The sequence below is a fragment of the Corvus moneduloides genome, chromosome 3 (assembly GCF_009650955.1).
Source record: "Corvus moneduloides isolate bCorMon1 chromosome 3, bCorMon1.pri, whole genome shotgun sequence".
Classification (NCBI taxonomy): Eukaryota; Metazoa; Chordata; class Aves; order Passeriformes; family Corvidae; genus Corvus; species Corvus moneduloides.
This window is the reverse complement of record NC_045478.1, coordinates 59945647-59973261: the sequence shown is the minus strand read 5'-3', so window position 1 is coordinate 59973261 and position 27615 is coordinate 59945647. Positions and strand designations below refer to the sequence as shown.

General features: G+C 36.2%; 1 protein-coding gene across 6 annotated transcripts in view; it reads left to right on the top strand.

Annotated features, from left to right (window-relative positions):
- The window catches only part of AHI1 (Abelson helper integration site 1), a 90086-nt gene that overhangs the window by 21309 nt on the left and 41162 nt on the right, over positions 1-27615 (top strand). For all 6 annotated transcript variants that reach the window (XM_032101802.1, XM_032101800.1, XM_032101803.1 and 3 more), the window contains 7 exons: positions 1864-2093; positions 3152-3255; positions 4049-4167; positions 7152-7282; positions 8582-8722; positions 10616-10818; positions 22746-22863. In XM_032101802.1, the coding sequence (XP_031957693.1) occupies positions 1864-2093; positions 3152-3255; positions 4049-4167; positions 7152-7282; positions 8582-8722; positions 10616-10818; positions 22746-22863 (1046 nt within the window). The remainder of the gene's footprint in view (positions 1-1863; positions 2094-3151; positions 3256-4048; positions 4168-7151; positions 7283-8581; positions 8723-10615; positions 10819-22745; positions 22864-27615) is intronic.

Genomic DNA, 27615 nt, shown 5'->3' with positions numbered 1-27615 from the left:
GTAAATGAAATACTAAATTTGCAAATTTGAACATGAGGCAGGAAATTGAAAATTTAAGATTCAAGTTATGTGTGTGAATTTGCCACACTGCATATATGTGTATTGGTGGTGTTCTTTTGGTTTTTGACATTTAGTAAAAGAATTCAGCTTAAATTGCTGTATATGAATTTTGATACTGTTATTTATTAAATCAAATCCTCTACAATTAAAGTGTACTTCCATACAGTGTTAATGTTAAAATATTGATCTGTTCAGATCTGAAAACCAAAACCCTCAAAGCTGTAGATACACATGAAAACATGGCTGGGACACTGTACAGTTTTATTATGAACAACTTCATTGGATTTCATAGAGCTTTTTGGGGTTTTTTTAGCTCTTCAGATCCCTATCTGTTATTTCTGTTATGCAACTCAGTAATGCTACAGGCAGTTGCATAATTGAAATGCCAGAAGAATTGTTAAATGATATATTGTATGTGTGGAACTGTTTTAAGGTCTTTTTGCTGCTTCTATGTAGGCCTAAAAAGAGTGTTTTGAGAGTTCAGTCCTTTTATTTTTTTAATTTGGGAGTGGATTAAATAAGAATTTTTTATACTGAGGTAAATATCAATTTCAGTCATTTATGTTGCCTATAAGAAGGCTGAGCTGTTCCTCAATTCTTGAATTTGTGGCAGCAAGTTGAAACTGCAGTGGTCTGCCTCCTTTTCTGTGTACTATGCACAGTCACTGTACGAGTTATTAGTTCCTGTATTTGTTGTGAGTTGCCTCCTTAAAAAGTCCCAGCACCCCATTGCTTTAAAGCCATTATCAGTTTATTATTTGGATAATCTTGTACTGAATTCTAAGGCAATGTGAAGGTAAATTCATGACCTTATGTGAATTCTTCTTTATATAATGTTTTATGTTATCCTCAAGCCTTCCCAAGGTTTAGTTCCACAATATTTGTGAGCAATAAATTAGTTTTTATTTTGTTAGATCAAAATCATTCTAAAAGATAGGTAGACTCCTTGTGACCTTTCTGCATCAAATTGTGAATTAATTGCAGTACTCTAAAGGGTTGGAATTTTCTAATTAAATCACCTCTGAATAAGCTTAGAATTCCTCAGTAGCCACCAGAAATGGTCACCTCACCTGGAAGGGTGCCACTAAAACAATTTAATAATGTACTGTAGCTGAACACTCTGTGCAAAGTGCTGCCCACCTGTATTTAATGATCCAGGTACTGTTCTATTCTTTGTGGACTCATTTTTGGGAAGGCTCACTAATGAAATGCATACCATCAAATAGAAAGCACTAAGAAAAATCTGGTCTTGCAGCTATGGGTGGCAAAGGATAGGAAATAGATTAATAGTAAGAAGTGAATTTATGTGATGTAAACATCCTTGAGATCATGATCACTGTGTGGCTGGTAATTATTATTTTAAAAATTTCTCGGGTTTTATTTATATTTAGTGGCCCTCAATGTTCCTTTAAGGGTTTTCTTGTTTTAAAATTGTTTTAAATGGATGATACCCCAGAAAATATTAATTTGGTTATAACTCCTGAAAGAAAGAATTGAATGCGTTCCATGGAATTCTTTATGAGTATTTTAAAATGAGAAATATATCCATTAAGTGAGTAAGCAGTCATTAATTTGCTTTGAAGACCTAATTCTGTGTAAAGTAGTAAATGTTTCATAATTCTTGTTGGAAAGTACCATGTTAAAGGGTTAAATAGAGGTGGAACAAATTGGTAGGATAAACAGGTGTTGTTAAGTGTTTGCAAGTATTTACCTCTAGAACCAGTAGCACAAAGTACAGCAGCAGTTGTACCTGTGTGTGTGACTGCTTTCTGCTGTAGAAATTCTGACCTTGTTTCCTTTCAGAATGTGGAAAATAGAAATGAAGGCGGCCTCTGCAGAGAGAGTTTTCCCTCATCCTTCATTTGTCTATACTGCCAAGTACCACCCAATTGCTGACTCGTTGGTTGTGACAGGATGTTACGACTCAGTGATTAGAATCTGGAATGCAAATGTGAAAGAAATCCATGGGCAACTACTACAGGAGCTTGATGGTCACAAAAGTTTCATCAACACACTTTGTTTTGATGCAGAAGGTATATAGTTAATATTGCTTTTACAAATAGTTGTCTTTCCAATTGAAGACCAACTTGAGTGTTACTAGTTCACTTTGTAGAGGCAGCAGTATATTTTCTTTCTTTATTATTTCCCAGTATATAATTTCTTAGGAAGAAGTTATTTACTGGCGAAGTGGTGAGACACTGGGACAGGTTGCCCAGAGAGATTGTGGGTGCCCCATCCCTGAAGGTGGTCAAGGCCATGTTGGTCAGGGCTTTGTTGTAGTGGAAGGTGTCCCTCCCCATTTCAGGGAGGTCAGAACTAGATGGTTTTTAAGGTCCCTTTCAACCCAAACCATTCTATGACTCTTCCATAAAGAAAATGAGGTAGTAGTAATTAGGTTGTGAGAATTTTAACGCTAGACTGAAGAAGTGGGAAGGTGATGAACTTTTCAATATTGACAAGAGTAGGAAACACTGAGAGAAAGGGACAGAGGTTTGACCATTGCGAGTCATGTCAGCTGGTAGGTTAACAGCTGAAAGTGAATGTTGTACTGACATGTACTAGTGGAGGAAGAGTTGAAGATGAGTGAAAGTTAAAGTTTGACTTTTTCTAGTACTAGTGACATCACTAATAGGTGGTTCATTTTAGTCACTGAGTAGGTACTGCAAAGAGGAAAGCTGTATTTTTATAAAGAATAAATATTTGTGCTTAAAGAGCAAGTGTTGGAAAACACTATTTGTTCTAGTTCCAGATTGTCTTAGTGAATGTATAGGTAAGCATTGAGCTATCATGTGAAGCTCGTTGAGCTGTAAATGCTCACATTTGCTGGTTTTAGAACATGAGTAAAAATGAAAAATATTAAAACTATGTTCTGCACCTCAGTACTTGATGTATATGCTACATCCAAATTTATGGTGTCAGCTTATGTTGTGCAATATGAGCAAATGCATTTGCAATGAGTATATTATAGCTAAAGAGATGGAATAATTGGTATTTGCCTATTCACAAAAGTGATAGAACAGAAGGTTGTTTCTTGTTTTCTGTATTACTTTTTTTGTGGGTGGTATTTTACTTATAAGACATTATTTCTCAGGACACCACATGTTCTCAGGAGATAGTTCAGGACTGATAATAGTTTGGGATACACCTGTCAAAGGAAGTTCTCAACACCTTTTTCAACACTGGAAGATAAATAAGGTAAACGGGTTTCTTAAACTAGCTTTGTAATTTTTACATGAACTGTTTCATATCTATAAATCTGATTTGAATAAATTTTTTTATACATTACCTTTTAACTGTATAGATGTATTTTCTTTAAAAATTGGTATAGGAGAACTGATACAATGTGCAGCAATTCACTGACTTAATTTTTTTTTAATAGTTTTGCAACGTAATTGGGTTGGGCACTGGAACAGGCTCCCCAGGGAAGTGGTCACATCACCAAGCTTGAGAAAGTTCAAGAAGTGTTGGACTGTCAGGCACATGGTTTGACTCTTGGGGCTCTCCTGTGTAGGGTCAGGAGTTGGTCTTTGATGTTCATAGTGGGGCCCTTGCGACTAAGGATATTCTAGGATCCTGTGGTTCTATATTTTTTTTCTATATAAAACATGAAAATACTTGGGGTTTGATAGCACTGTATTAACAGGTAAATGCTAATGTGTTAAGTTTGTTCTCTAGAGACAAAAAAAATAGACCACGGGCTTTACAAATCACCTTTGTTCATACTTCAGAACCATAATGTTCAGTCAGCATTTCTGTCATCAGCTTAATTTTTTTAAAATTCAGTCACAACAGAATCTGCCTCATGGTTGTAAAAAGTTGATGTCTAGGATGTAATGCCTTGATATAGGAACAAACTTTTTCCTTATCCAAATAAAATGAATTGAGCAGAAGAAGAGTAATGCGAGAGAAAAATGGGCAATAACATGTAAAAACATGAGTTTTAAAACACAAAGTTATATAATTTTCTTTATTTTCCATCTCTCTGTAGGAAATAAAAGAAAATGATATTAAAGGAACACCAATAAATCATTTGGAAGTGCATCCGAATGGAAGGCATTTATTAATCCATGCCAAAGACAGTACCCTGAGAATTATGGACCTCAGAATGTTAGTATTTTTGGTGACAAATGTGTATTTCCTTTCTGTTTTAAAATTTACTTGGGGGAATAAAGTACCACAAAGGTATTAGTTGTGTAGTTGGGAAGGAGAAAGATGTCCTAATAATCAAGGATAGAAATGTTAGGGTTAGGAAATGGTTTCAAAACACTGCTCTGTTACAGACCTTTTGGGTGATATTGAGTAAGACTTTTAGCATAGAATATCTAAAAATTACTAGATTACTTGGGAGCCTAAAGTGGCATGAAGAATACAATGTTAGTCTTGTAAAGATTGAAATCCCTTTTAAAATGCAATCTGGGCATGAAAAGAACTTGGTAACATAACATGTGTTAGTTTTGCATTTTCAAGACTCTGCGAAGGATATTTTGATGATGAAATGGAAGATGATCATAAATACTGAAAAACGCAGTGGTGTACATATTATGGTGTATTAAGCAGGCTATGAGATATTTTTGTGCAAGTTTTCTCATTCTTGATAGTTATAAGCATGATTCTTTGATGATAAACTAAAATAAAAACCAAGAAGATTACAGACTCGCTTGAGTTTCATGTTGGGAGAATGACCAGTTCAACCCAATAATCAAATCACAGCAGCATGTTACTCAGAGCTTTATACAATTGGGTTTTTAATATCTTGAAGGATGGAGATTTTATGACTTTTGTGAGTAACATGTTCTAGTGTTCATTCACCCTCAAAGTAAAAGACTTTTTTCTTACATTTTAAACAGAATTAGCTATATTTCAATTTATGTCCATTCCCTCTTGCCCTTTCATTGGGTGGGAGTGGGCAGAGTCTCTCACCAATCACTTTCATATGTTGATAAGATGCGCTTGGAAAGTCACATTAAAGATATGAACAAGTTTTCTAAATGTTTCATCCTTAATTTCATAGGTTTCTTTCTGCCCCTCACTACACAGAAAATCCCTGGAGGTATTTAAAAGATGTGTAGGTGTGGCCCTTAGGTACATGGTTTAGTAGTGGACGGGACAGTGCTAAGTTAACAGTTGGACTAATGATCTTGAAGGTGTTTTCCAAGCTAAGCAGTTCTGTTATTGGACTGGATTGAATGTTTGAACTAGGACTTTACTGTATTATAGTGCACTTTTCTCTTTTACTGTGGATGATGACTTATAATGGCCATGCTAGGAGCTAAACTGTCCACTCAACTGAAGCATGAAATTGCTGGATTAAGAGAGGGAACCTGTAGTTTTTGAGTTAGTGTTCTTCTGTTGCTCCTCTTTCTAAAATGTGCAGAGAGTTTTAGTTTGAGAGGGAAAAATGGGCATGCATATTAATCTTTAAGAAAGAGTTTAATATGGGGTGCAATTTCACAATTATTTTAAGCAAGTTTATCCATAGAACGTACCATCTCCTGCAATCTCCCACACCTTTGGCCATGTATTCCTAGCATTTCCTTTTTATCATCTCTATAGATCTTTTGATGAGGGGCAAGTCAGATCAGTGAGCTGATTCAACTAAAAATTAGCCTACAAATACAAATGATTAATTTTCATTTTAATCAACTACCTGATCAAACTCATCTGATAGCTGCAGAAGCACTAGAGAAGAAATGAGGGAGAGCCTGGGAAAATAAGGGTGGAGAGGACACCACCAGGACTGCTACTTTGACCACAGCCCACAGTTACATTGACTTAAGTCTATCAATAAACCACAGGGTCAGATACCCAGCAGTGATAACTTTACACGTCAGCATTAACTGTTCATTCCCTGCATGAGAAAAGAGGGGGTGGAGGTCACGGATGAACACAATTCACTTTGATTGACAGCTGGTTGCTCTTAACTTTCCCCTTTCAACTGGCTTTTTTCATCTTTTTGGATAATGCTGCTGTCCTGTCACTTAGGTATGTGATCGGGATTTGGTTTGGGTTCAGTCCTCTCCTTGGGGTTTCATGTGAAGGCTAGTTTTACATCTTGCAGGGCTCTCCTAAAGACATCTCAGAGATGCTATCTTTCTTATTCATACAGCTAAAATTCTTATTTGGGTTAATATGGTCTCACACTGGGATCTTTAAGGCATCCTTTTCTCTTACTTGCCAAATAGAATTTCATCTAGGGTATCCGCATTTGGAATATTGTTTAAAATAATTTTACTGTCGTATTAAATGCATTGCACTTCTCCCAGTATACCTCCATTGTTTCTGCAGTAACAAATTTGAAAAGATACTGTCTTCTGTCCTTGAGGGCTACAGTGGCCTATTGCTGTTCTTCTTTCCTCCAATTCTGCATTGTAGTATTGCTGCTGGGTTAGTCTCCATGTTGAACTTTGTTACCTTTTTCTAGGCTATGCCTCATGTTTAAAATAGCCTCTTACAAGCTGACTTATGCTTCTTTCTATCCTTTTGTGGATTCTCTCCTACTTGATGCCTACAAACTGTTTGACAGTAGATCATTATGACTGTGCTGACCAGGAGTGTTTCACTGAAAAAAGATTAGGCTACCTAAGTTGCAAAATAATATTAAACATATCAATAGTAAATCAATGTTTATGTCTGAAATCCGTTGATTCTGCTACTGGTTTTCTAACCAAGGAGACATTAGTCTGAAGAGCTGAAGAGAGCTGCTGGGTAGGTTTAATCATTCAAGCTCAAGAAGCATAATGAAAACTTTTTTGGCAGAGCTTGGAGTAATAGTGACAATTTCTCCATTTTTTTGCAAAGCCCAGGATCAAGATAGTGCAAATTACTGCATCTCTATCTGTTCTCTAGATCTGAGGATTTCCTTTTTCTGCTGAAAGACAAGGATGTACACTTTCACCTATACCGTTAGGTGCATTATGAAGGTCAGGGAAAAGAAAGGATAAACTCTGCACTCTGCAAAAAGTGTGTGCTTGTGTTTGGGATGCGAGGTATATTGATTTTTCTGAGGAATAGAGGGGGGAACTGACACTTAAAAAGTTACATTGTCTATTCTGAACGTATCTGCTATATCTGCAAACTTTCTTTATCTTTAGCTTGGCTGCAAAGAAATACATAGGTGCCACAAATTACAGAGAAAAGATTCACAGCACCTTAACACCATGTGGTACATTCCTGTTTTCAGGAAGTGAAGATGGAAAGGCTTATGTTTGGAATCCAGAAACAGGTAACTAATTATTTTATGGACTTAAGCCAGATTGTCAAGGCTGAGGGGGAAAGGATTTTTTAAGGTTTATTGAAACACTTTTGTTACGGAATTAAACTTTGGTAAGATGTTCTTAAATCCTGAAGCTTCAGCTCCACCTTTTAAATAGCTGTTACTAATCTCAGATTTAATTCTCTAGAGGAAATTAATAGAGGTAACATTTGTAATATCCAGCATGACCGGAGCACCTGAGGCTCAGCTTTTTGTATACTGCAACTCTTTACATGTGGTGAGGATCTTAAAATGGAATGCACAAAAAATGTTTTAGGTCAGGTAAGTTTTTCTGTTGTGTTGTTTAGATTTGAGAATCAAATCTCTCTTGTTCAGAACCACTTCATCTCTGTGGTGGGCGGTCAGAGATGGAATATTTTTGGTGTGTGGTATATAAGGTTCCTCTGTGAATTAGTCCCCAAGCCAAGGAGTTTCAAAATAGCTACCAAAATTTTTCTGAAAAAATGTGACGAAAATGTAGGGTAGAGTTTCTTGTACAGGAGGTAAAAGAGACAAAAATAAGAGTAGAAAGTAGCAGAATACCATTTTGGATTTGATGACATTATATTCTGTCTGTAATTATAATCTATATAATTTTTTAAAATAAAACAAGTAAACATTTTAAAACTGGCAGATAACTAACAGATCTGTTTTGAATTTCTTTCCATGTTTCCAGCTACATTAACTTGAATCTCTGCCACTACATAATTTGCCTGAAACTTAAAAAAAATAATAATAATAAAAAGAGGGAGGAACTTTGTTATTAATATGTTTTTATTGGGTTTTGACTTTGTTTACACACTGTATTTGCATTTGTAGTGCCATCAGCTGAAGAGCTAATTTTATTTATATTTTTTAATAATTCTCTGCTCAACTTTCACTCCTGTCAGAACTGTATAGCTGAAATCCACAAGTAAGATGGCTATCTTTGTACAATGCAAGCACAAACAAATACTGTGGAACGCCACCTTTCCAGAACTTGCTTATCAGAACAAGAGAACTCAGCTAACCTGGTGCATCCTCTGGCATTTCCTGCAGCTATTGCAACAGCACTAACTTTTCTGACTTACTGAATAACTTAAAATCATGCAATATTTCCTTTGTCTTATGCCAAAATGCTACTTCTCAATGAGGAAATTGACTGAACAACATTTATTTACAGTGGCAGACACTGCAGTAATACAAGCTTTAACCAGCTGTTATTTTCCTGTATTGAATTTGTTTCAGATATGTTCCTGTGGCATTAATAAACTTTTTTCACTTCTGCAGGAGATCAGGTGGCCATATATTCTGAACTCTTCTTCACATCTCCACTTCGTGATGTTGCCTTTCATCCACATGAACACATGGTGTCTTTTTGTGCCTTTGGTCAAAACCATCCAATACTTGTATACATTTATGATTATAAAGGTACAGTACAAATTTTCTTGATACTCACCTGTAAGTATTTTGTATTTGTAAGTGGTTTGCTAGTATTGGTACTTCTTTCAAAGGAAATAGAAAACAGTCATTTGATGATAATACATATCTTTTTTCTGGGAGATACCAAAACTGAATTGAACATGATCCTGCACAACCTGCTCTAAGTGATGCCACTTTAAGCAAGGGTTTTGGCCAAGCCAAAATCACCAGAGGTCCCTCAAGTTTAAATTTGTTTTTGTATTTCGTACTGTGTGATTTTTGCAGCACTTTATCATATATAGGCAGCATCATACAAAAGCCCTTTTTCCAGTATCAAGATGAATTATGGAACCAGAAAATACAATCGTTTGGGAAACTAATTAGGAGCTTAATAGGAATCTCAGTAGTTTGTGCCAGCTATGTTACAAAATAATGTTGAGGAGCTGTATAGAAATGAATGAGAGTGTATAGACTTTTAATAAATAGCTGTTACATCTGTGATGTGATTATGTGAGAGATATGTTTATTCCCAATGTTATATTGAAGAGAAGATAGTGATAAATGCTAATTTTGAATTTTTGGTATACAAAATAAAATTCAGATTGTGCTTTGCAGGCTTTTTTGGTAGTTGTGTTCAAGTAAGAACATTTGCATCTAGAGAGTTAATGTGTTAATATGAATTATGCAGTAATATTTTTGTTTGAATTATGTTTGCAGGGAACAGATCTGTAAAGCTAATCCTGTCTTTATACACTGGCTTTTTAAGTAATGTAGTAATGGGATTGCTCATATAAAATCTCAGTGTAGGTTGTCTATTGAATTGGTTGACTTTTACAGGAATATTAAGTGGAATGACTGTGCAATCAATATTCAGTGCTAAACTTCAATTAAGTAGGATATATCTGTACTTTAGAAAAAGTTTAAAAAACAATGAAATTTTTGGGGGGGTGAAGGGTTTCTTTAAAATTTTTTGATTGTTGAGCAGACAGTGAGTCTTAAAAAACTTAACACTGTAGTTTGAAAAAATATATATGTGCGTACACATTTAGAGATCACACAGATAGCACAGTCATAGTTATTTGTGTCTTCTGACTGCTGACAGTAAGACTTTGCATAGGTTGTGGTCTTTTTCTTGCATTGTTGGTTACTATCTTTTTGTTCCTATTTTGGTTAAAAGCACCCTCTTTGCTTTTAGAATATAGTCATACTGTCATAGTGTTGAAAGATTTAAACATATAGTAAAGCTAATTTTAGTCACACACAATTTTTAAGGCTCCGACACTATGTATTTTAGATACACCAACAGTTTTATTAATATCCTAGGCAGAACTTGCATGAAGAATTCTTTTAACCTTTGTTGGCTTGAGACCATAGTACAAAAAACTGCAAAAGTCAATTTGTCAGTCAGTATGTCCTGTGCATGTATAATATGTCTGTCAGCTTCTGAAATAATTGCTCAAATATAATAAACTCACTTGAACTAGGCTGGAAAAAAATGGGAAATGTCACTGACTTGAACTCAGTGCAAGCTTTATAACTTTATTGCCTTTGAAAAATTCCTTTCTCTTCCCACTCCCTCCCCCCACCCAATGCCAATATTTCTGCATGAGGAGCACTGTTGTTCATAAGCAATACAAAAATACCAGTTCTGTATGAGAGGCTGCTGAACACAGATAACAGAATTGAGATATTTTTATCAGAAGAGTTAGGGAAAAAAAAAAGGGTAGTAAGGGGAAAATTTCATGTAATTTTCAGGTTTTCCCTATAGCACTATTGGTACAGCTTCTGATGGTGTTTGACTGAAGACGTGGCTGACAAAATGGCTGCAATCCTTCAGTGGGTTTTTTTTCCCATGGCAGTGTAAGGCTTCACCTGAGACATTAATATTGGTTATTTCTACAGTTGCACAACAGGAAGCTGAACTTGTAAGAGATCTCAGTTCATCACTTACCACAGCTGCACCAAGAGAGCCACACTTCTTTAGCAGTTTTTCTGAAATTCCTGTACAAAAGAGCTCAGTGATGTCTCCAGCAGATCAGTTTGTCAATGTTGCAAGAGCATCAATGAGAATGCAGAAGGTGAAACAAAAACTTGATTCTGTTATGGTAAGTCAGATTTAATTAATTTCAGAAGTTTGTAGTCTTCCCATATTCTGGAACTGGTATACATAAAAAACCATATGTGTTGTCATGGCATCTGGTCTTTGGAAATTAATAAATCTCTCACTAATATTAATGCAGGTGTAAGTAGCTCTTAAGAAAAGAGCAATCATAAAAACCTTAATTTTGTTTTTCAAGTACTGATGACAAGGGATGTTTTTATGCTAGTGCCCGTCGCTGTTTGTCCATCTATGTGAAATCACAGATCCATAAATCATTACGGCTGAGCTTCCTGTCCACCTTAAAAATTGTATGTGGCGTAAATGGCAGGGGTTTTAGGGAGCTGCAGGGCTGGGAGGAAAGCATGGTCTTCCCTGTGCTGGGCACAGCTGTTTCAAGCCAGCTCAGTGAAGGATGATATGGACCCACTGCACAACTGAAACTGGAACCAAACAGAATATGGCATCTCTGAGAAAACAGACTTAAGAAAAGTCAGAACTGACTAGAGACAGGAAACACCACAGCAGAGGAGATATGCAAAGGAAAATGTGTCAGGGGGCACAAGTGAAGATACAAGGAGGAGGGATGTGAGGGGTTGTGTGAAATGAGATGTGAAAGAAGACACAGAAGGAGGCATGAAGGTGATGCAAGAGACACAAAACAATGCAGAAATAGAAATATGGGGGAAATAACAGAGTAGGCTTGAAGAGAGAGACAAGAGATATATGAGGGCACACAAAAGAAAATACAGCTAATGGTACACCTCTGAAGGGGCTGCAATTCATGGAAGAATGCATGCTGGACAGGTACAATCCCAAAGGGGATTTTGTCTGGTGGAGGATCCATACTAAAGCAGTTGAAAAGAGCAAGAAACAAGAAGAGTCAAAAAGAGCAAGTCACTATGCAGTAACCTCACTGTACTGCCCCACTCATCCGTTGCCTCTCCAAAGGGACTGAGTGCAACATAATGGCAAAAGCAAGGAGACTGAGGACTAGAAAGGAGAAAAAAGCGGTGCCTGAAGTGCAGACAGACAAAGAGAGATGAAAAGTGTTTTCTTTGGATGGGTGTTTTACTATTTGTCTTGTTTCTCAATACCCAAATTGGTAATTAAAGCTTTTGTAATTGGCAATAAATTTAATTAAGTTAAATTCCCCGACTTGAGACAATTTTGCATGCAGCAAGGATGCAGAATGTTCCTGAATATCACTGTGAAGTTATAATTACTTTTCACAATAACTTGAACTGCATTTGGGTTTGCACTTACTATTTTTCATTTTGAAGTACTTTTGAGTATGTGTAGATTTTTTAAATGTAGTTTTAGGTTTTGTCTGCATTAAAAAGTAGTGAATCACAAAAGAAGCAGATGAGTAGATGAAAGCAGTTGTTCCTGAGGTTGCTGTAACTACTGTCATCATGCTGTAGGGGTTTTACTTTGGATTAGATTTAGTCTGGTTCCTTGGCTTTGGCATCCCTATTAGGCCGGAGTTTTGAAACTCTCTGGAAGAGAGCTATCCCACAGACCTTTGATTTTTGAACTGTGAACTCCCAGTGAACCCCTTCATGAAACACCACATGCTAGCTCTCATGGATAACAGTGGCAAGCTGCTTCTACCTTTCAGTTACATGTGGCCTGATACATGGAAGCAAACCTTTTTTCTGCCTTCTGCTCATTCTCTTCCTACTCATTTAGAGTGAGCACAAGTGCCTTCAAGTTGTGTATCATAGAAGGGCACAACGTGGAGAGGATGGAGCATGTAGCCTTGTGTCTGGGACAAGTACTCCAGGAAGATACTCCAGGATAAATTTTTACTGTTCTGGATATCTGGTCATATGAAGAAAAAGATGGGGATAGAGAATTTATGAGAGTATTTATCATTGCACTGTTTATTCCCAGATTAACCAGTGGTTCTGGACTGTGGGAGACAAATCTGGTTTAGCAGAACCATGTAACTAGATGAAATAGAAAGCCTACAACTGTGTTTGGGAGAATTAACTTTCAGCCACTGGAGTTTTGTAACCTTAGGTTTCCATTGACCAGTTTGGGATGAGTAAGTCCACTGTGAGCAGAGACATGATCAGTGCTTTTGACAGCATCCTCCAAAACTCTCTACCTGTGTGGGAGATGTCAAAAAGTTCATCTGAGTCTTCTCACTGTGTGAGTTTCCAAACAGTACAGGATGGTGGTTGAAAGCATCCACATCCAGTTTGCTATCTGTCACATAGCAGTAGTGATTATAAACACTGAGAGTGCTTCCTTGCATGGCCTTAAACCACTGGGATATTGGGGAGAAGATTTCTTTGAAAGGAGTCTTGATGCTGATCTTTCCAGAGATCCAACATGACACTCAGGGGACAGCAGAAGATCTTTTTCAAGCAGGGATAGGATCATTTTTTGCATGTGGCTGCAATAATGCCTGCCTGATTTATCCCATTCTGGACAGCCCCAGAGTAAAATATATAACATTAAAACTTAAAATTTCTACTCATTTGTAATTGGGAATTAGTTTTTGATGTGTGTGCAATTCCCTTTCTCATATGAAAAATGATGGCTCTGTGCAAGCAGGCTTTGCTGGAAGGCTTGTTAGAATGCACACTCACATAAATGGTTTTCTAAAGTGTTTGTCAGAGTAGAACTCTTAAAAGTTGCCACTCAGCCACATGTGTGAGAATGTGCTAATATTTCTGGGAACAGACAAGCAAAAATGGAAAAAGATGACTTTAGGAAACCACACATAGGGTGGTTTGCTGCCCTGTGGTCAAGTTGGAACATTAAAAATCCAGGTGAAAACACAGGTGTTACTTTGTATGTATTTCACAGAATCACAGAATATGTTGAGTTGGAAGGGACCCCCAGAGATCAAGTCCAGCTCCTGGCCCTGCACAGCGCCATCCCCAAGAGTCACACCATGTGCCCCAGAGCATTGCCCACACACTCCTTGAACTCCGGCAGGCTGATGCTGTCACCACTTCCCTCGGGAGCCTGTTCCAGTGCCCAGCCACCCTCTGGGTGAAAAAACATTTTCCAACCTAAACTTCCCCTGACACAACTTCAGGCCATTTCCTCAGGTCCTGTCACTGGGCACCAGAGAAAAGACCAGTGCCTGCCTCTCCTCTTCCTCTCATGAGGGAGTTGTAGATGGCAATGAGGTCTCTCCTCAATCTCCTCCAGATTAAACAGACCAAGTGACCCCAGCCACTCCTCATACAGCTTCCCTTCAAGGCCCTTCACCATTTTTTTTGCCCTCCTTTGGACACTCTCTAATAGTTTAATGTCTTTCTTATGTTGTGTCACCTGAAACTGCACACAGCACTCAAGGTGGGGCTGCCCCAGTGCACAGTAGTCCTGGTCTTTGGGTCATGTTTGCATGCCCTTGTCCCCGAGATGTAGGAAATACCATGTTGGGACAAGCATGGTGGCAGCATACCTTGCAGACCTGGCCTAAGGTAATGCCTGGAGTCATGTTTTATGAGACAAAGGTGCTGGAACATAAAAACAGGAAATCTGACAAAACAGGGGTCTCTGGTTTTAACATGTGTGAACTTAGCAGCATAGCTGCTGGATTCAAAACTTAACTTTTAAGTGCAGAGTTTGGAGTTCTGTGACTTAGATACAGGATTGGAAAAGAAAATGTCAGTACATTAAAGTTTGGGTTAAGCTAGATAGAAATAGAGAGTACTCTGATCCTGTATGAGCTTGAGGTCTTTGTCTTATGACCCATGCCTTTTTTCCAGGTCCCTTTAGAACCAATAGCTTTTTATTTTTCTGTTTTTCTTCTTTGTTACCTGAACATGAACCTTAATGAATTAGGAGATAGATGAAGTTTCTTTTCTTCTCCTCTGCAACATTGCCATTCTTATTAACCCAGAAATTGTGTAATTAGAACTGAGAGTTGACTATTGTGCTAAAGCTTTAGCAATTCACAAAAGCCAAGACCGTTTGATAGAAAAGGTAAAAATTAATTTCTGTATGGAGCCAGAATGCAGAATCAGCTTGTGTACCACACAGAGAAATTACAGAGTAGTGAATCTTGGCAGCAGTTATTATTATTTATCTCTGCCTAAGGGAACTAATACTAATGTATGATTCTATTCATAGAAGTTTTTGATAGGAAAACATTTAACTCATCTCTGGCTCTTGGGAGTGCTCATAAGTGGTTTTCATTCAATGTTACTGTTTGTTTTTTAAATTTCACTTCTATCTAGCAGTGAAAAAACCTGTTTTTAACTATCCATAACAAGGGGACGATATATGTTGTGTAGGTGTGGAGAGAAGGGCTTTCTTTGAAGATGTAGTATTCCAGCTCTGAAATTGGGCTTTTAGATGCTTGACCCCTTTGTCGCACTCACGAATAGCATCAGTGTATACTCTGTAGTACTAGACTTGGAATCAATTATATGTTGGCTGCCTTATCTCTCAATATATGAATGCTTCTAAGTTAAAGTATGATTAGCTTTTCCAGTCTTTACTTCATGATGTATTTCTGAAAAGTGTTATTAAAAGGTTATCAAAGTGGTTACCAAAATTCTGATACTCGGAGCATAATAAATACAATGTTAGACAAGTAGAATGTAAAAGTATTCTTTCCTATGTACAGAAATGCTTACAACTATTTGGTTTTTGTTTTTTGTCCTTTGAGTGTATTTATTGCTGTGGCACAATTCATAAAGGAAGTAGGTACTGTTGGAGAATCCAGAAGCTTACATCTCAGATTGCATGGAATGTACTGAACTTCCGTCACTGAGCTGTACAACTGTAAAATATGTTCATAAACAATACTTTTGTGTAGTATACATCAAATACTAGAGTCCTTTCAGATGGTCTCCTTTTAAAATTTAGTGGAGATGCAAAATACATCTTCTTGTGTTGAAATAGAACAGAATTTAAAGCCACTGCTTTTCAGAAAAAAGCGTGCAACCCTTTTGGGGAACACATAAACATGATACTGATACTACCTAAGCCATCAAGTGGAAGAAGAGGGAAACTTGTGCTTTTGTCTGCAACAAAAACCTAGAGGCAGAGCTGGATGCCCAAGTGGTGTGTATTTTTTCATGCTACCATTTTCAGTCTTGTAAGAATCTGTCCTCTGGTTCATCTTGGTTTTGGTAAATTCTGAAATACCATGCTTGACTTCTGGGGTTTAGTGCAGATCTGGAAGGTAAGAATTCTGTAGTAACTTACTATAACTTCTACCTGAAGATGGAAAACCAGAATTCATAATATATTAAGTACTGAGGACTCTTTTTAAAACATTGCCTATTTTGTGAATGTTCTTGGCCTAGTACAAGAAAATGGTGCAATGTTCCTGCAGGCTGAAATAGCTGTTTCACTCAACTGTGCCAGCAATACAAAATTTTTATCTACAAACTACCAGGAAAGGTACTGGTGTTCTACAATCTTATCATATGTGTAAGAAATGTGCAGTATTTTTAAAATCTCTTTTTCAATTTTTTATCATATTAGTAGAGAACATGGATGTATTTTATAAGCTATGGTGCATCTGATATCCTATAATCCTGTGCATTTCATTTGCTATGTAAAGATAACCTTTATAAACCTCTTCTCCATTTCTCTTCTCCAAGCAGATACTGTTGAATCATTGTGATTTAATAAACTGATTGTTGATATGAAATGGCTGAATTATTACTAGAAGCTTTATATAGGTAAAATACTTAATAGCTTATAAAAGCTTTGCCAGAATTTTACTTTGTCTTTAAGAAATGTTTTATTATAGAAAGGTTTCAGAAATTGTGATGAATTTTTCTTGCCATTTCATTAAATTTTCTAGGTTTAATAAAGTTGCCTGTGTTAGAAAAAGTTGAACAAATAATGGAGTTTTTTTCTGTGATTTGTTTTTCACTTGATTCCCTCCCCACCGCTGTCTGAAAATCTTACAAGGCAGGTCAGGTTCTTAAAGTCTGTCATATTTTTCTATGTTAGAAGATTCTTTGCCTAATAAGAATTTTTTTATGCATTCTTCATTTTTGGCAACCAACAGGTGAATTTTAAAGCAGCACAGTCAAAATAGATGTATGTGTTGGTTTTGCCTAGGTTAGAGTTAAACCATGACCTCTTTCACCATTGTATGTATCTCAGTGACTTATGTTTTATATAAATGGTATGCCAGCCAGAAAATGAATTTAATTCATTTTTTAGCATAAAAATATACTTTTATAATAATTTTATCAGAGAGCAAAATAAGTTGGTGTTAAGAATTTTTACTGTGTGAAGATTTTAGTGGTTGTTTCTTTAATTTTGTTTTCAGTTTTCCTGTACTAGCTTTCCTGCCACAAAAGTTCGTACAGTTCGTAAAGTTAAGGAAAAGTTACTCACTGATTAAGGACTTCTACTGTGTGTGGGTTTTACTGATTGGTTTTGTTTTAAGTTTTACCCTATTACCTGTCTAGTCATAAATATTGGTACAGTTACAGAGTAGTTACTCCATGTTTATTTTGTCCTTGCTGAACAAAGTTAAACAGGGCTGTCTGAGTATTGCTATGTGTCTTGGGGTGTCCAAACTGGCACACTATGTTTATTCAAATAGTATTTTAAAGCAGAGAAAGCTGGATTCATTCATGTTAAAACCCAGCAAATTACTTCTCCTTCTGCCAGCTGGCTTGTTGTCACCAAGTTGTTGAGAAAGCAGCTTTTATTAGAAACTTTTAATAAGAGAAAATACTTTAAATGGGCACTGAGTCAATTAATAATATTAATGACAGTTTTGGTAATGGTTATTGGGGCTGTGATAGAGTTTCTTGCAACATGAAGAACATTCTTCCTGCCTGAAAGGAGGTTGTGGCAAGGTGGGGGGTTGACCTCTTCTCCCGGGCAACAAGTGACAGGGCAATAAGAAATGGCCACAGGATGCATCAGAGGAGGTTCAGGTTGGACATCAGAAAGAATTTCTTCACTGAAAAGGTGGTCAAGTATTAGAACTGTCTGTCCAGGGAGGTGGTGGAGTCACCATTCCTTGAAATGTTCAAGAAATTATGGGATTTGGCACTTAGTGCTGTGGTTTAGCTGACAGGGTGGTATTTGTTCAAAGGCTGGACTCAGTAGTCTTGGAGGTCTTTACCAACTCGATTCTGTGTTTGGTGCAGAAAGGAAATGGATCGTGGCTCAAGTACTAAGAGACTAACTGAGAGTTAAAGAATGATAGACAAGATTAAGCTGAGAGTATAACCAGGTACAGGGGGGCTGGGGGGAGTTTGTGTTGTGTGTGGTAGGTGGGGTGGGGTTAAAAACATCTGAGTACCTGAAGCTCTGTACTGTGTTTAGAGTCATAACACCCTAATGTCTTTTACCAGGAGGTATGAAGGAGTAGGTTTGTATGTGTGACAAAATTTGAGTTAGAAGAATTGCTAGTGTCTTATTTTTCATAACAGAAAGAGAAATAAAATCATAGGACAAGTATCTTTGTGTGTGGACAGGTTACATCCATTTTTCATTTGCAAAAAAAAGCCATTTTAAAATTAACTATTGAAGTAATGGATTTTTTTCCCCCCTGGTCATATGTTTTTTGATAGCATTAATCATAGCATGAAGTCACAGTTTACATAATAAGCTACTTGGCTCTTACTAAACAAGACAAATCTACTTTTTACTGTTGTTGATGGTGACATAGCCCATTTCTACTAGGATGTGTATATCTAGGCATGTTCTTAAGCTGAAATGCCAGTTTTATCCAATTCCAGAAAGGTCGTTCTCTTCACGTTTAATGGCTGAATCCTGTGTCGTTCTCTTTGTATTTAATGGCTGAGTCCTCTGTATAACTGAGCCTTTATTTAACTGTTTTGTTTCTTGTACAAAGAATTTAGTGTTCCTAGTGACTAAATGAAAGAAGCTTACTATTCCAAGTGTTTATAATAATCTTAATTTCTCCTTAACATTTTTTTTAAAGACAGAAAAAGAAAAAAGGAAGAAAGCTTTTGAAGTAACATGTAATTGAAATGCCAGAACTCTGGCAGAGCTAAGGAACTGAGTATACATAATTACTTTGTGATGAGACATAGCATCTGTAGACAATGACTAAACTGTAGCATGAAGCCTCTTTTAGTGTCAATTTTTATATGTATGCCCTGGTCACTTCTGGGCTTCTATGAGGAAAAACAGCTGAGCACTCAAGTTACAAGGAAACCATACTGCCATGTAGACAAGTTCCTGATCTGGATAATCAGAGTAAGAGGACTGTAGAAGCCTCAGGGGAACATACTTGCTTCAGACAAGCAAAGTAAATCTATTTCAGTTTTGCTTGTGTGTGGGGATAATATCTCGTTTTAGCTATGTTTGGTTTTTCTACTTAGCCTAGAGCTGTCTAAGACCAGAAGAGGTTATCTCTAAGTGATTGCAGGACTTCTACCACAATAGAGTCCCAGCTTTCATTGGAGTCCTTCTAGTGCTACTGTCATAGAAGCGATTGTACTTTTACATAGATGTAAACTTGATTCAAACTTACATTGCAAATTTAAAAGCCGTAGTGCCATATTCCTACTTTAAGCATTATTGCCTATGTATTTTCTTCTAGCATTGAGAAAAATATGAATTTGTATTATGGGGTTTTGTTATTTCAGATTCAGCTTTTAAATTCTGAAGAATAATGTCTTAATGCTTTTAAACTGTCTTTGAAAGCAGTGTCCTAGAGACATAAAGTTTCAGAAGAGAAACCTAAAACTAAGATATTGAAAAGTAATATAGAGCTGACCAACTTGATTAGGCTCGCAAGTATATATGGAAATGTTGATTATATTGATTGCAAAGGTCATTAAATTGCATTCTTAGGAAAAAGAGAAAGTGCTTTTGTCACCTTGTCAAGTCTTAGAGCATTCTATTTTTTGTCTCATGCAATTCACTTTTAATGTGAAAACTAGTTCCACTGAAAATGTGTATTTGCATAATTTGCATAGAGCTGCCCTAACACAGAAAATGCAAGTAGTCTTTGTTTAAACTTGGCAAAAATTATATAGGTATCTTTACTGTGACAAAAATGATACAAATGTTTTAACTCTTAGTTTTACTCTGTTCATGATAGTAGTAAACTGTGTCTTTGATAAAGCTGTGGTTTGGGCATGAAGCAAGTGGAGCCTGTTGTGAAAAATAAGTAAATTGATGGTTGGCTATCTTAGCCAACTTTGCTCGTTGTTGTAAAGGTATTTAGCAATGCCTTCCCACAGCATGCATTTCAAAAAAAAAAGATTGCTTCATTTTGTTCTGTGGGTAGTCTTATGTCTGCCTGTTGTAGGAGAATTAATTCTTTTTCATGGAACACTGTACTTCACCTGGAAACAGTTGTGCTTGAATCACTAGTCCTCAGTTACTAACTGAGTGCTTCCCATTTCTTTTAACATGTGCTTTTTTTTTCATCCTTGGGCCTCTTAGAGATTTAAATAATGCTTAAGAGCTAGTGGCAGAAAGGTCATTAAAACTCAGGTTTTGTCTCTGCTTTGGATGGGCAGTCTTTTATAGCTCACCTGCATTCAGCTTCACTGCCATAAAGGGGAGGAATTAATCACTTCCTGTGAGGTTGCTTAGATTTAAAACTTCATTTTTAAAAGCTCTTTTATTAAAAATGGTTTTTATCTTGTTTTTAAGGGCCTGGAGAAGAAGGAAGTATTCTAAGAGAACTTACGCTGCATTTTAGTACGGGTGATTTTCTTAAATCTTCAGGACCACACGTTCAGTCTTCTCTTGTGTGTGTCTGTTGCACTTGATTTCAAAGCGTGCTATTTCGCATGTATAGTGAGAGTGTTTGCATAGTACAGCAGGAAAATAAAGAGAAGTTAATTAAATGTTGTACAGGAATAATTTACATAGAGTTCCATCTCTCTTAAATAGTTCGTTCAAGGACCAGAATCAAAACAAGTTTAGCTTCATAATTCTTCCTTCCAGGATGAACTGGGGAGGCATCTCCTAAGTGCTAGTTTTCAATAGTTTGCTCTGCCCTGTTTAGTTTGGTTTCCAAAGGCCAGTATATTCAACCTGTCTTCATTTCCTGGTATTATCTGAAACTTAATTTTTGATAGCAAATTTGAAAGAGACTTCCATTAAAATATTTGACTGGAAAGCCTCCATTTGTCTTATAGTGTAGTGTGCACTCAGCAAGGAATTCATGCAAAGGGGAGATCTTCTCATTCATCTAGGGAGAAAGGCTCTCTCTAGAGTTTACAGTGGATTAAAGAAGATGAAACACTGGAATGCTGAGCTCGAAACATTTGCAGAACAGATTGTTTTTACTGTGTTTTAGTAAACACATAAGCTAATGGCTTTCCACCATTTTTTTTATCAGGGAAAACTTTATAATAATGAAGTTTACTTGCTTGCATATGTAAATGTAGGAAAATCAGATTGTTTTTGTTGTTGCAGTTGTTCAGAAAAACAGGCCTCCATTCTGAAAACATTTCACAGCTTCTGTTTACTAGCATTCATTTAAATTTGTACACTGTAGTAAAATCTAGCAGGTTTAAGGCTTTTTAAAATCATGTTCAATGATTAATCTGATTTTCTATCTTGCTTTTCTTTTTGTTGAAGTAGTCATTACAATTGTGCGCCTTTGTGGCAAGAGTCCCTTGTTAGTCAAAGACAGTTTTTACTATAAACTTCCCTCCACAGAATTAAATCCATATTCCTGCACAAAAAACAGACATGTTAAGATGAAGATCTAGTGTAGTGGTGCAGAGCAGATGGTGGCAGATACTCTCTGGCCCAGTCAAGTAATTCAACACACATTTTTACTGCTATACTACCTGCATTCCAGTACACCTACCAAGACCCAAATATTATGCATTATTGAGTAGAATAATATTTATTGAATTACAGAAGTAATAGATAGATAAAATATATCATTTTTGAGATAGTTAAACTAGAGTGAATTGGTGATTGTCTCCTTTCTTTAAACAGAATTTACAAGCCAGTAGTTTGAAAATTTGCAAAATATCACTGGCCTACAACTGAAGTTTAAGGTTCTGATTTGGAGTTTACTGAGGCCAGAGGTAGTGCTCCACTGATTGGGAGCTTTTAGTTGGGTTAAGTGACCATGTGCATTTATTCTATGTGATGAAACAGGCTTGACTTTTGAAAAGGTCAAGAACTATGGTGTCTTACGTAAATAACTCATAAGAATTTTAGCATATGAATATCTTTCTTGAAGAAAGTTGCAAGTATTTTATTCAAAGCCTATTTTTCTTCCCCTTTGGCTTTGGTGTATTAAGGCAGTGAAAATATAGTTAACAGTAAAATTCTCAATTGGATCAACTAAAGCTTAAGATAATTAAATCTTTTTTCATAGACTGTATTGGATAATACGTCAAGAGTAAAATTTGGGAAGGGCTTTTGCTTTTTAATAGTTGTATGTTTATCAAGAAACTCCATAGGAAAATAGATTTTAACTACATTATCTTTGTTGCTATGGAAATTAGGACTGGAATGATGTGTAATTTACATGTAGGAAGTGTCTGGGATCTTGGTGTTTATTGCTTTGCAGAAATCAGTTTTGTGCTAGGACTGGTTTAGGATTTTTTTTTTTCTATAATGGTGAGTATCTCTTCATGGATGTAGCGTAGGTTGAGTACTCAAAAGTTAGAAATTATTTTACATTTACGAGTTTATGACCGTATGTAAATGTCGTCTTCTTTTTATACATGAAGATGGAACGAGATGCTGGTTCAAATAATTCTGTTTGCACTGCTTGAGAGTTAGTGTCCATATATAAGCACACAATTCAGTTTATAGCTGCGCCAGTAATTTTTCCAAGTCTGTATCTCCAAATACTAAAAAAAAAAAAAAAATTTGAAGTTGTTAGTCATCATCAACTTGAGTTTTACTTTTTTTCCTGGAATTTAATAGTTATTTACAGTAAGCAAATATTTCTTTTCTAGCTATTGCATCAGTAAGTCACCCAGGAAATTACACTTCACTTTCTGATTTGTCTTCCTATTACAGGCGAGCTCAAATCTCTTGCTTCCTGCATCATCATCTCTGTCACCACACTCCAAGCTAAGACTGCCAGGCACTCTGAGTACTCCACTGAATCCTCTGTATACTTTCACTACTGAGGGCGGTAAGTATTTTTATTTCTTCACTCTTTCTAGGGAATGGCTGATAACTTCTATGAGAATTTTGTTTTTCTGCCTTTCTAAATTTTGCTGTGTAGCTCTTTCAGGGAGTAACCCAATTTTGTTATATGTGATACTGTTTAAGTGCAGTGTGATACAGTCCAATAGTGATGCATGTTCCTTTGTAATGCTTTTTTTTCTTTAAGCTGTACACTTATTTATTAGTGCTGTAAGTTCCTAGAAGAGGATGAGATTGTCAGCTTTTCTTAATTTAATATTTTGATAATATTTTAATGCTTACCGAAGTATCTTAAGCATGGAAACTCAAAAAGAATGGCATTTTAAAGCATATATACTAATAGAAGAACCATAGTGCTTGATAGTCTCTTTGCAGTTGTGTTTAATCTGTTTTTAGATTTTTTTTCCTAAAGATATTTTGTATTGAAAGTGTTTGAGAAAAAGGTAAGCAATGCAATTATGTACATTTGTGATGCTTACTTAGCTAAAAATATGTTTTATTGCTAATCACAGTATTTAATAATAAAATTTATAATTTCATGCAATTTTCTCTTTTTCTGGGCACCTGTAAAATAAGACAGAAAATTGGAACCTTAATTTCGAAGTGTTTTTGTTTTGTATCCTTGAGAAGAGTAAAAAGAATTCCAGAGGGAGGGTGGAATATATAATGAAATGAAAACAGGTAATAGAGATTTAAAATGTAGATAATAAAGATAGGAATAATCTCTGTAATTATATAGAATTATCTCCTAAAGGCAGACAATTCTTTTTGCAAATGAAGTTATGATTACATTTTCTGAGCAGCTAGGGAAATGATCCTTAGCATGGTCTAAATGATTGACCACTGGTCTCAGAATCACTCTTAGTCAGTTTCCCCATGCAAATGGCCATACACCCATTAACTTCTGGATTTTCTACCTTAACGAAAGAGCTTAGAGCCATAATAATATTCATCTGTTGCCCAATGGATTTCCACAGTGTGTAAATCTTACAGAAGCAGTAGAACACATATACTTACATATTATGAATGTTTAAAGTAAGTGGACTAACACTTAAAAGAACATTAACATATACTTTAAGTTGTTCTAAATGGCTATTCCTGGTATTGCTCAAACCAAGGAATTTTATTTTCTTGAATTTTGCTTTGTGCAGAAGCACAGGTAAAAGTGTTGATGGAGAGACTTCCTAAACACCACGAGCAAACATAAATGTATGTTACAGCTCTTCATGTACAATCCCAATGTTTTCATTTCTAAAACTGACTGATAATTCCAAGATGATCCACAGGTACAGGGTATTATTTATACAAGGAAAACATAGTAAAAAAGGAACTATAGTAAAGAAGAAGCCATGAAGATTTTTAAGGGAAGGCAACCATAAAAATACTAGTGGGCCACAACTGAAAGAGATTTTTCTGTAAGAAAACCTTTTAAAATCGCTAATTACTTCTCTGTTGTTTTGGGGGCCTTCAAGTTGTTCTACTGTGGTAGAGTTGTTTTCAGTGAAACATGAAAAAGATTTACTCATCTATTTCATCATTCCCCATTGGTTATAAACTGTAAAGATAAGTGCTTGTATTCATAGTGCCTAACTGCCAGTTAAATTTTGGTTTTGAATAATAGAAAATCGATTGATTTATGGATTGTGCTGGAAGGACAGAACCTTTATTTTCTATGTTGGTTTTATATACAAAATATATTTTCTTTTTTTACTTATATTAATTGGGATGTTGCATTGTTAACAATTGCCTGTACTAGAGTTCCAGCAGATGGTTGCATAATCCTGAAAGTTATGTTGACAGTTCAGTTCTGTCACCTTTTGCTGCGTGTTCAGTGCTTCTTAAGGCAAAATGCAGAATTCCCATTCATATTCTGTTAGCAATATATGTAACCACATAACTGGTGTATGTGCATGCTCTAGTAGTTTGGTAAGGTGGAGCTGATGTCTTGTAGTATGGACAGTGTAGTAGCCTGAATATATGCAGCCTTCTCTTTTTAGAAGACAGTTTAATTGCCTAGGTCTTGTCTGAGGTAGGAAACAGTGGAAAAACAGTGTTTCCATCTTTGTGATATATGAGCAGTAGCAGTAATACAGCCGATCTTTCCTGACTTTTAAATCTTTTCATATCCAGATACATTTGCTGAATTAGCTATATGTGACTTTGTAATATAATACTTCAGATAAAAGTGATATTCACTACTATGGCTTTTAAATATGTGTGTTCATTTTGACAAATGGATTCTGTATACCCTGATGTATCATATGTTTTGGCTTTTCAAGTGCATACTTCTACAGGTTTATAGGCTTTCATGAAGCCCCAGTCTTATTCTGCTATCTATTCTGCTGTTTCCCCACTTCCCTCAAGATCAGTTAGCTCATGGATGCTGAGGCAAGACTGCCTTTGTTTCCAACCAGTTTGCTCTGAATTAAGTAATTTATTGTTTAATCATCTAATAGAGAACTTCAGTATCTTTCTCAATGACAGAATATTCTTTATGTGAGATGAGTAAAGACAAGATCATGATACCATTGACCATGGAGCCCAACCCTCCTGCTCAAAGTGGATTCTCCTAAAGCTCAGGACTGTGTCCATTTGGGTTTTGAATATCTCTAAGGATAGAGACTCCAGAACATCTCTGGCCAACCTATTACAATGTTTGACTATTCTCACAGAAAGGATTTTTTTATTATCTTTAAATGATATTTTGTGTATTTCAGTCTGAATTGGTGGATGGGATTATTCCTCCCCTAGTTCAGGACTTGGCATTTCCCCTTGTTGAACTTCAAGAGTTCTTGTTGGCCCATTTGTGTGGCCTGTCAAGGCACCTCTGTATGGCAGCACGTCCCTCTGCTGTATAAGCCCCTCCTCCCAGATTTTTACCGTCTGCAAATTTGCTGAGGGTGTACTCAGTCCTATAATCCAGGTCAGTAATGGAAAAGTTCAAGTATGGACTCCAGTATCGACCTCTGGGGTGCACCCCTGGTCTAAAGTCTCCAGTTAGATTTCATGTGAGTGGTTACAAACCTCTGATCTCTACAGCTCAGCCAACTTCAACACTGTCTGTTTTACACAGTGCATACTTGAGCTGTTCATCTGTGAGAATGTTATGGGGGACAGTGTTGAAAGTCTTGCCAAATTCAAGGTTAAAAACATCTAGTGCTTTCCCATTGACGCTATGCAGTGCTGTGCAAGAGATAGTTTTGTCAAGAGCGTGGTTAGAATTGCTAGAAAAACGTAATGAATTTTGTCAAATAGTAATTAGCAAAATAAATACCACAAAGCAGATACAAGACATGGATCAACTTATTTTTGTGTGTTATGTATCAAGCATTTCATTAGAGACATTTCATCAGATTAACAAAATTAATTAAAGAAAATGTGTGTTGTGTGCCTTTCTCTCACAAAGATTGTTTTAAATTTGAGAGAAAGCCATGGAACTTGGGTTTTCTTACCGTCTGTCTTGATAGCCTGTTAGCTGAAATTTTTCATCAAGAGTGTGACTCATTTTACCATATAGGATAATTTTTGTGTCTGACTCAGTAAAGCTGTATCTGTGCTCATAGCTATTTCAATAATTTGAAAAGTTTACTGGATGTTTTTCTTTAGAATAAATCATCCCCTTCAAGTTTTACATTTATAATTCAGATTCACAAAGTCTTATGGGTGTTTAGTACTCTTAAGGAATCTGTCCCTAAAGATATGTAGTATTTAAGGTTGTTGAACTTCTTTTTTTGTTTCTTTAATTTTTTTTCCCTTCCTTGGTAATAAAATTTGTTTAAGATCTGTCTTTGATAGTCAGAATTGAGGTTTTACCTTGGCCTGTGCCGTATAGCTCTGCTTATGCTTAGTGCTAGTTTTATCATACCTGGCCTGTAGTGCTGTTCTGCAGCACTGCACTGTACCATTATCCATGACTTGGTCTTAAACATTCCCATCTCTTCCTTCTCATATGCTCCTCTTTATAACTTCTCCCAGGATGACCCATTTCCTAGTTGTTATTTTTTAAACAAATAGGGAAGTAGCAAAAGCTCCAGATTCTCGATTGCTCATTCTAGTTGACAAACATTAAAATCTCCTCTGGTTTTGTTTGCCTTTCCTCCTTAAGACTGTGAGCATCTTTGAACAGTGAAATCACCTTCCTATGAGACACTGTTTTGCAGGTCTGTGGCATGCCATGAAAGAAATATCCAGCATCTTTGGGCTTTATTCAACAGTGACTCTTCAGTAACTACCACTCTGTTCAGGACGTGCTTTCTAAAATAAGTTCTAGGTTTCAAGTCATTGTAATTAACAGTGACCCTAATTGTTAAGTATGTGGGAGATTGAAGCTCGACTATAAATACTACACAGATCTTTTCACTGAATTTTGGACTTCAATAAAACCATTTAATTAAACTTGCTCTTAAAAATTAATTACGTATGTGCTAGAAACGTGATGGTTCTTGTATCTTTAAAGAAAATCTCAAAAACAAAAAACATAACATTTTGGCAGGGTTGAGAACAATTAGAAATTTTCTCTCCATTAACACAACTGACAGTCAAAGGTGTTTTCCACCTATATAAAGGGAAAGCTTCAAAGCACTCTTTATTGCTCTAAAGATATTAACAAAACTGACTTCACATTTAAGTCCTCTGTTACATTTGATAGACTATTTAAAACTGCTTCTTTCAGTCTCAAGCAAACAGTGAAATAGATTTCTACATCAAAGATATCAGAAAAACTTATGCATCATTAAAT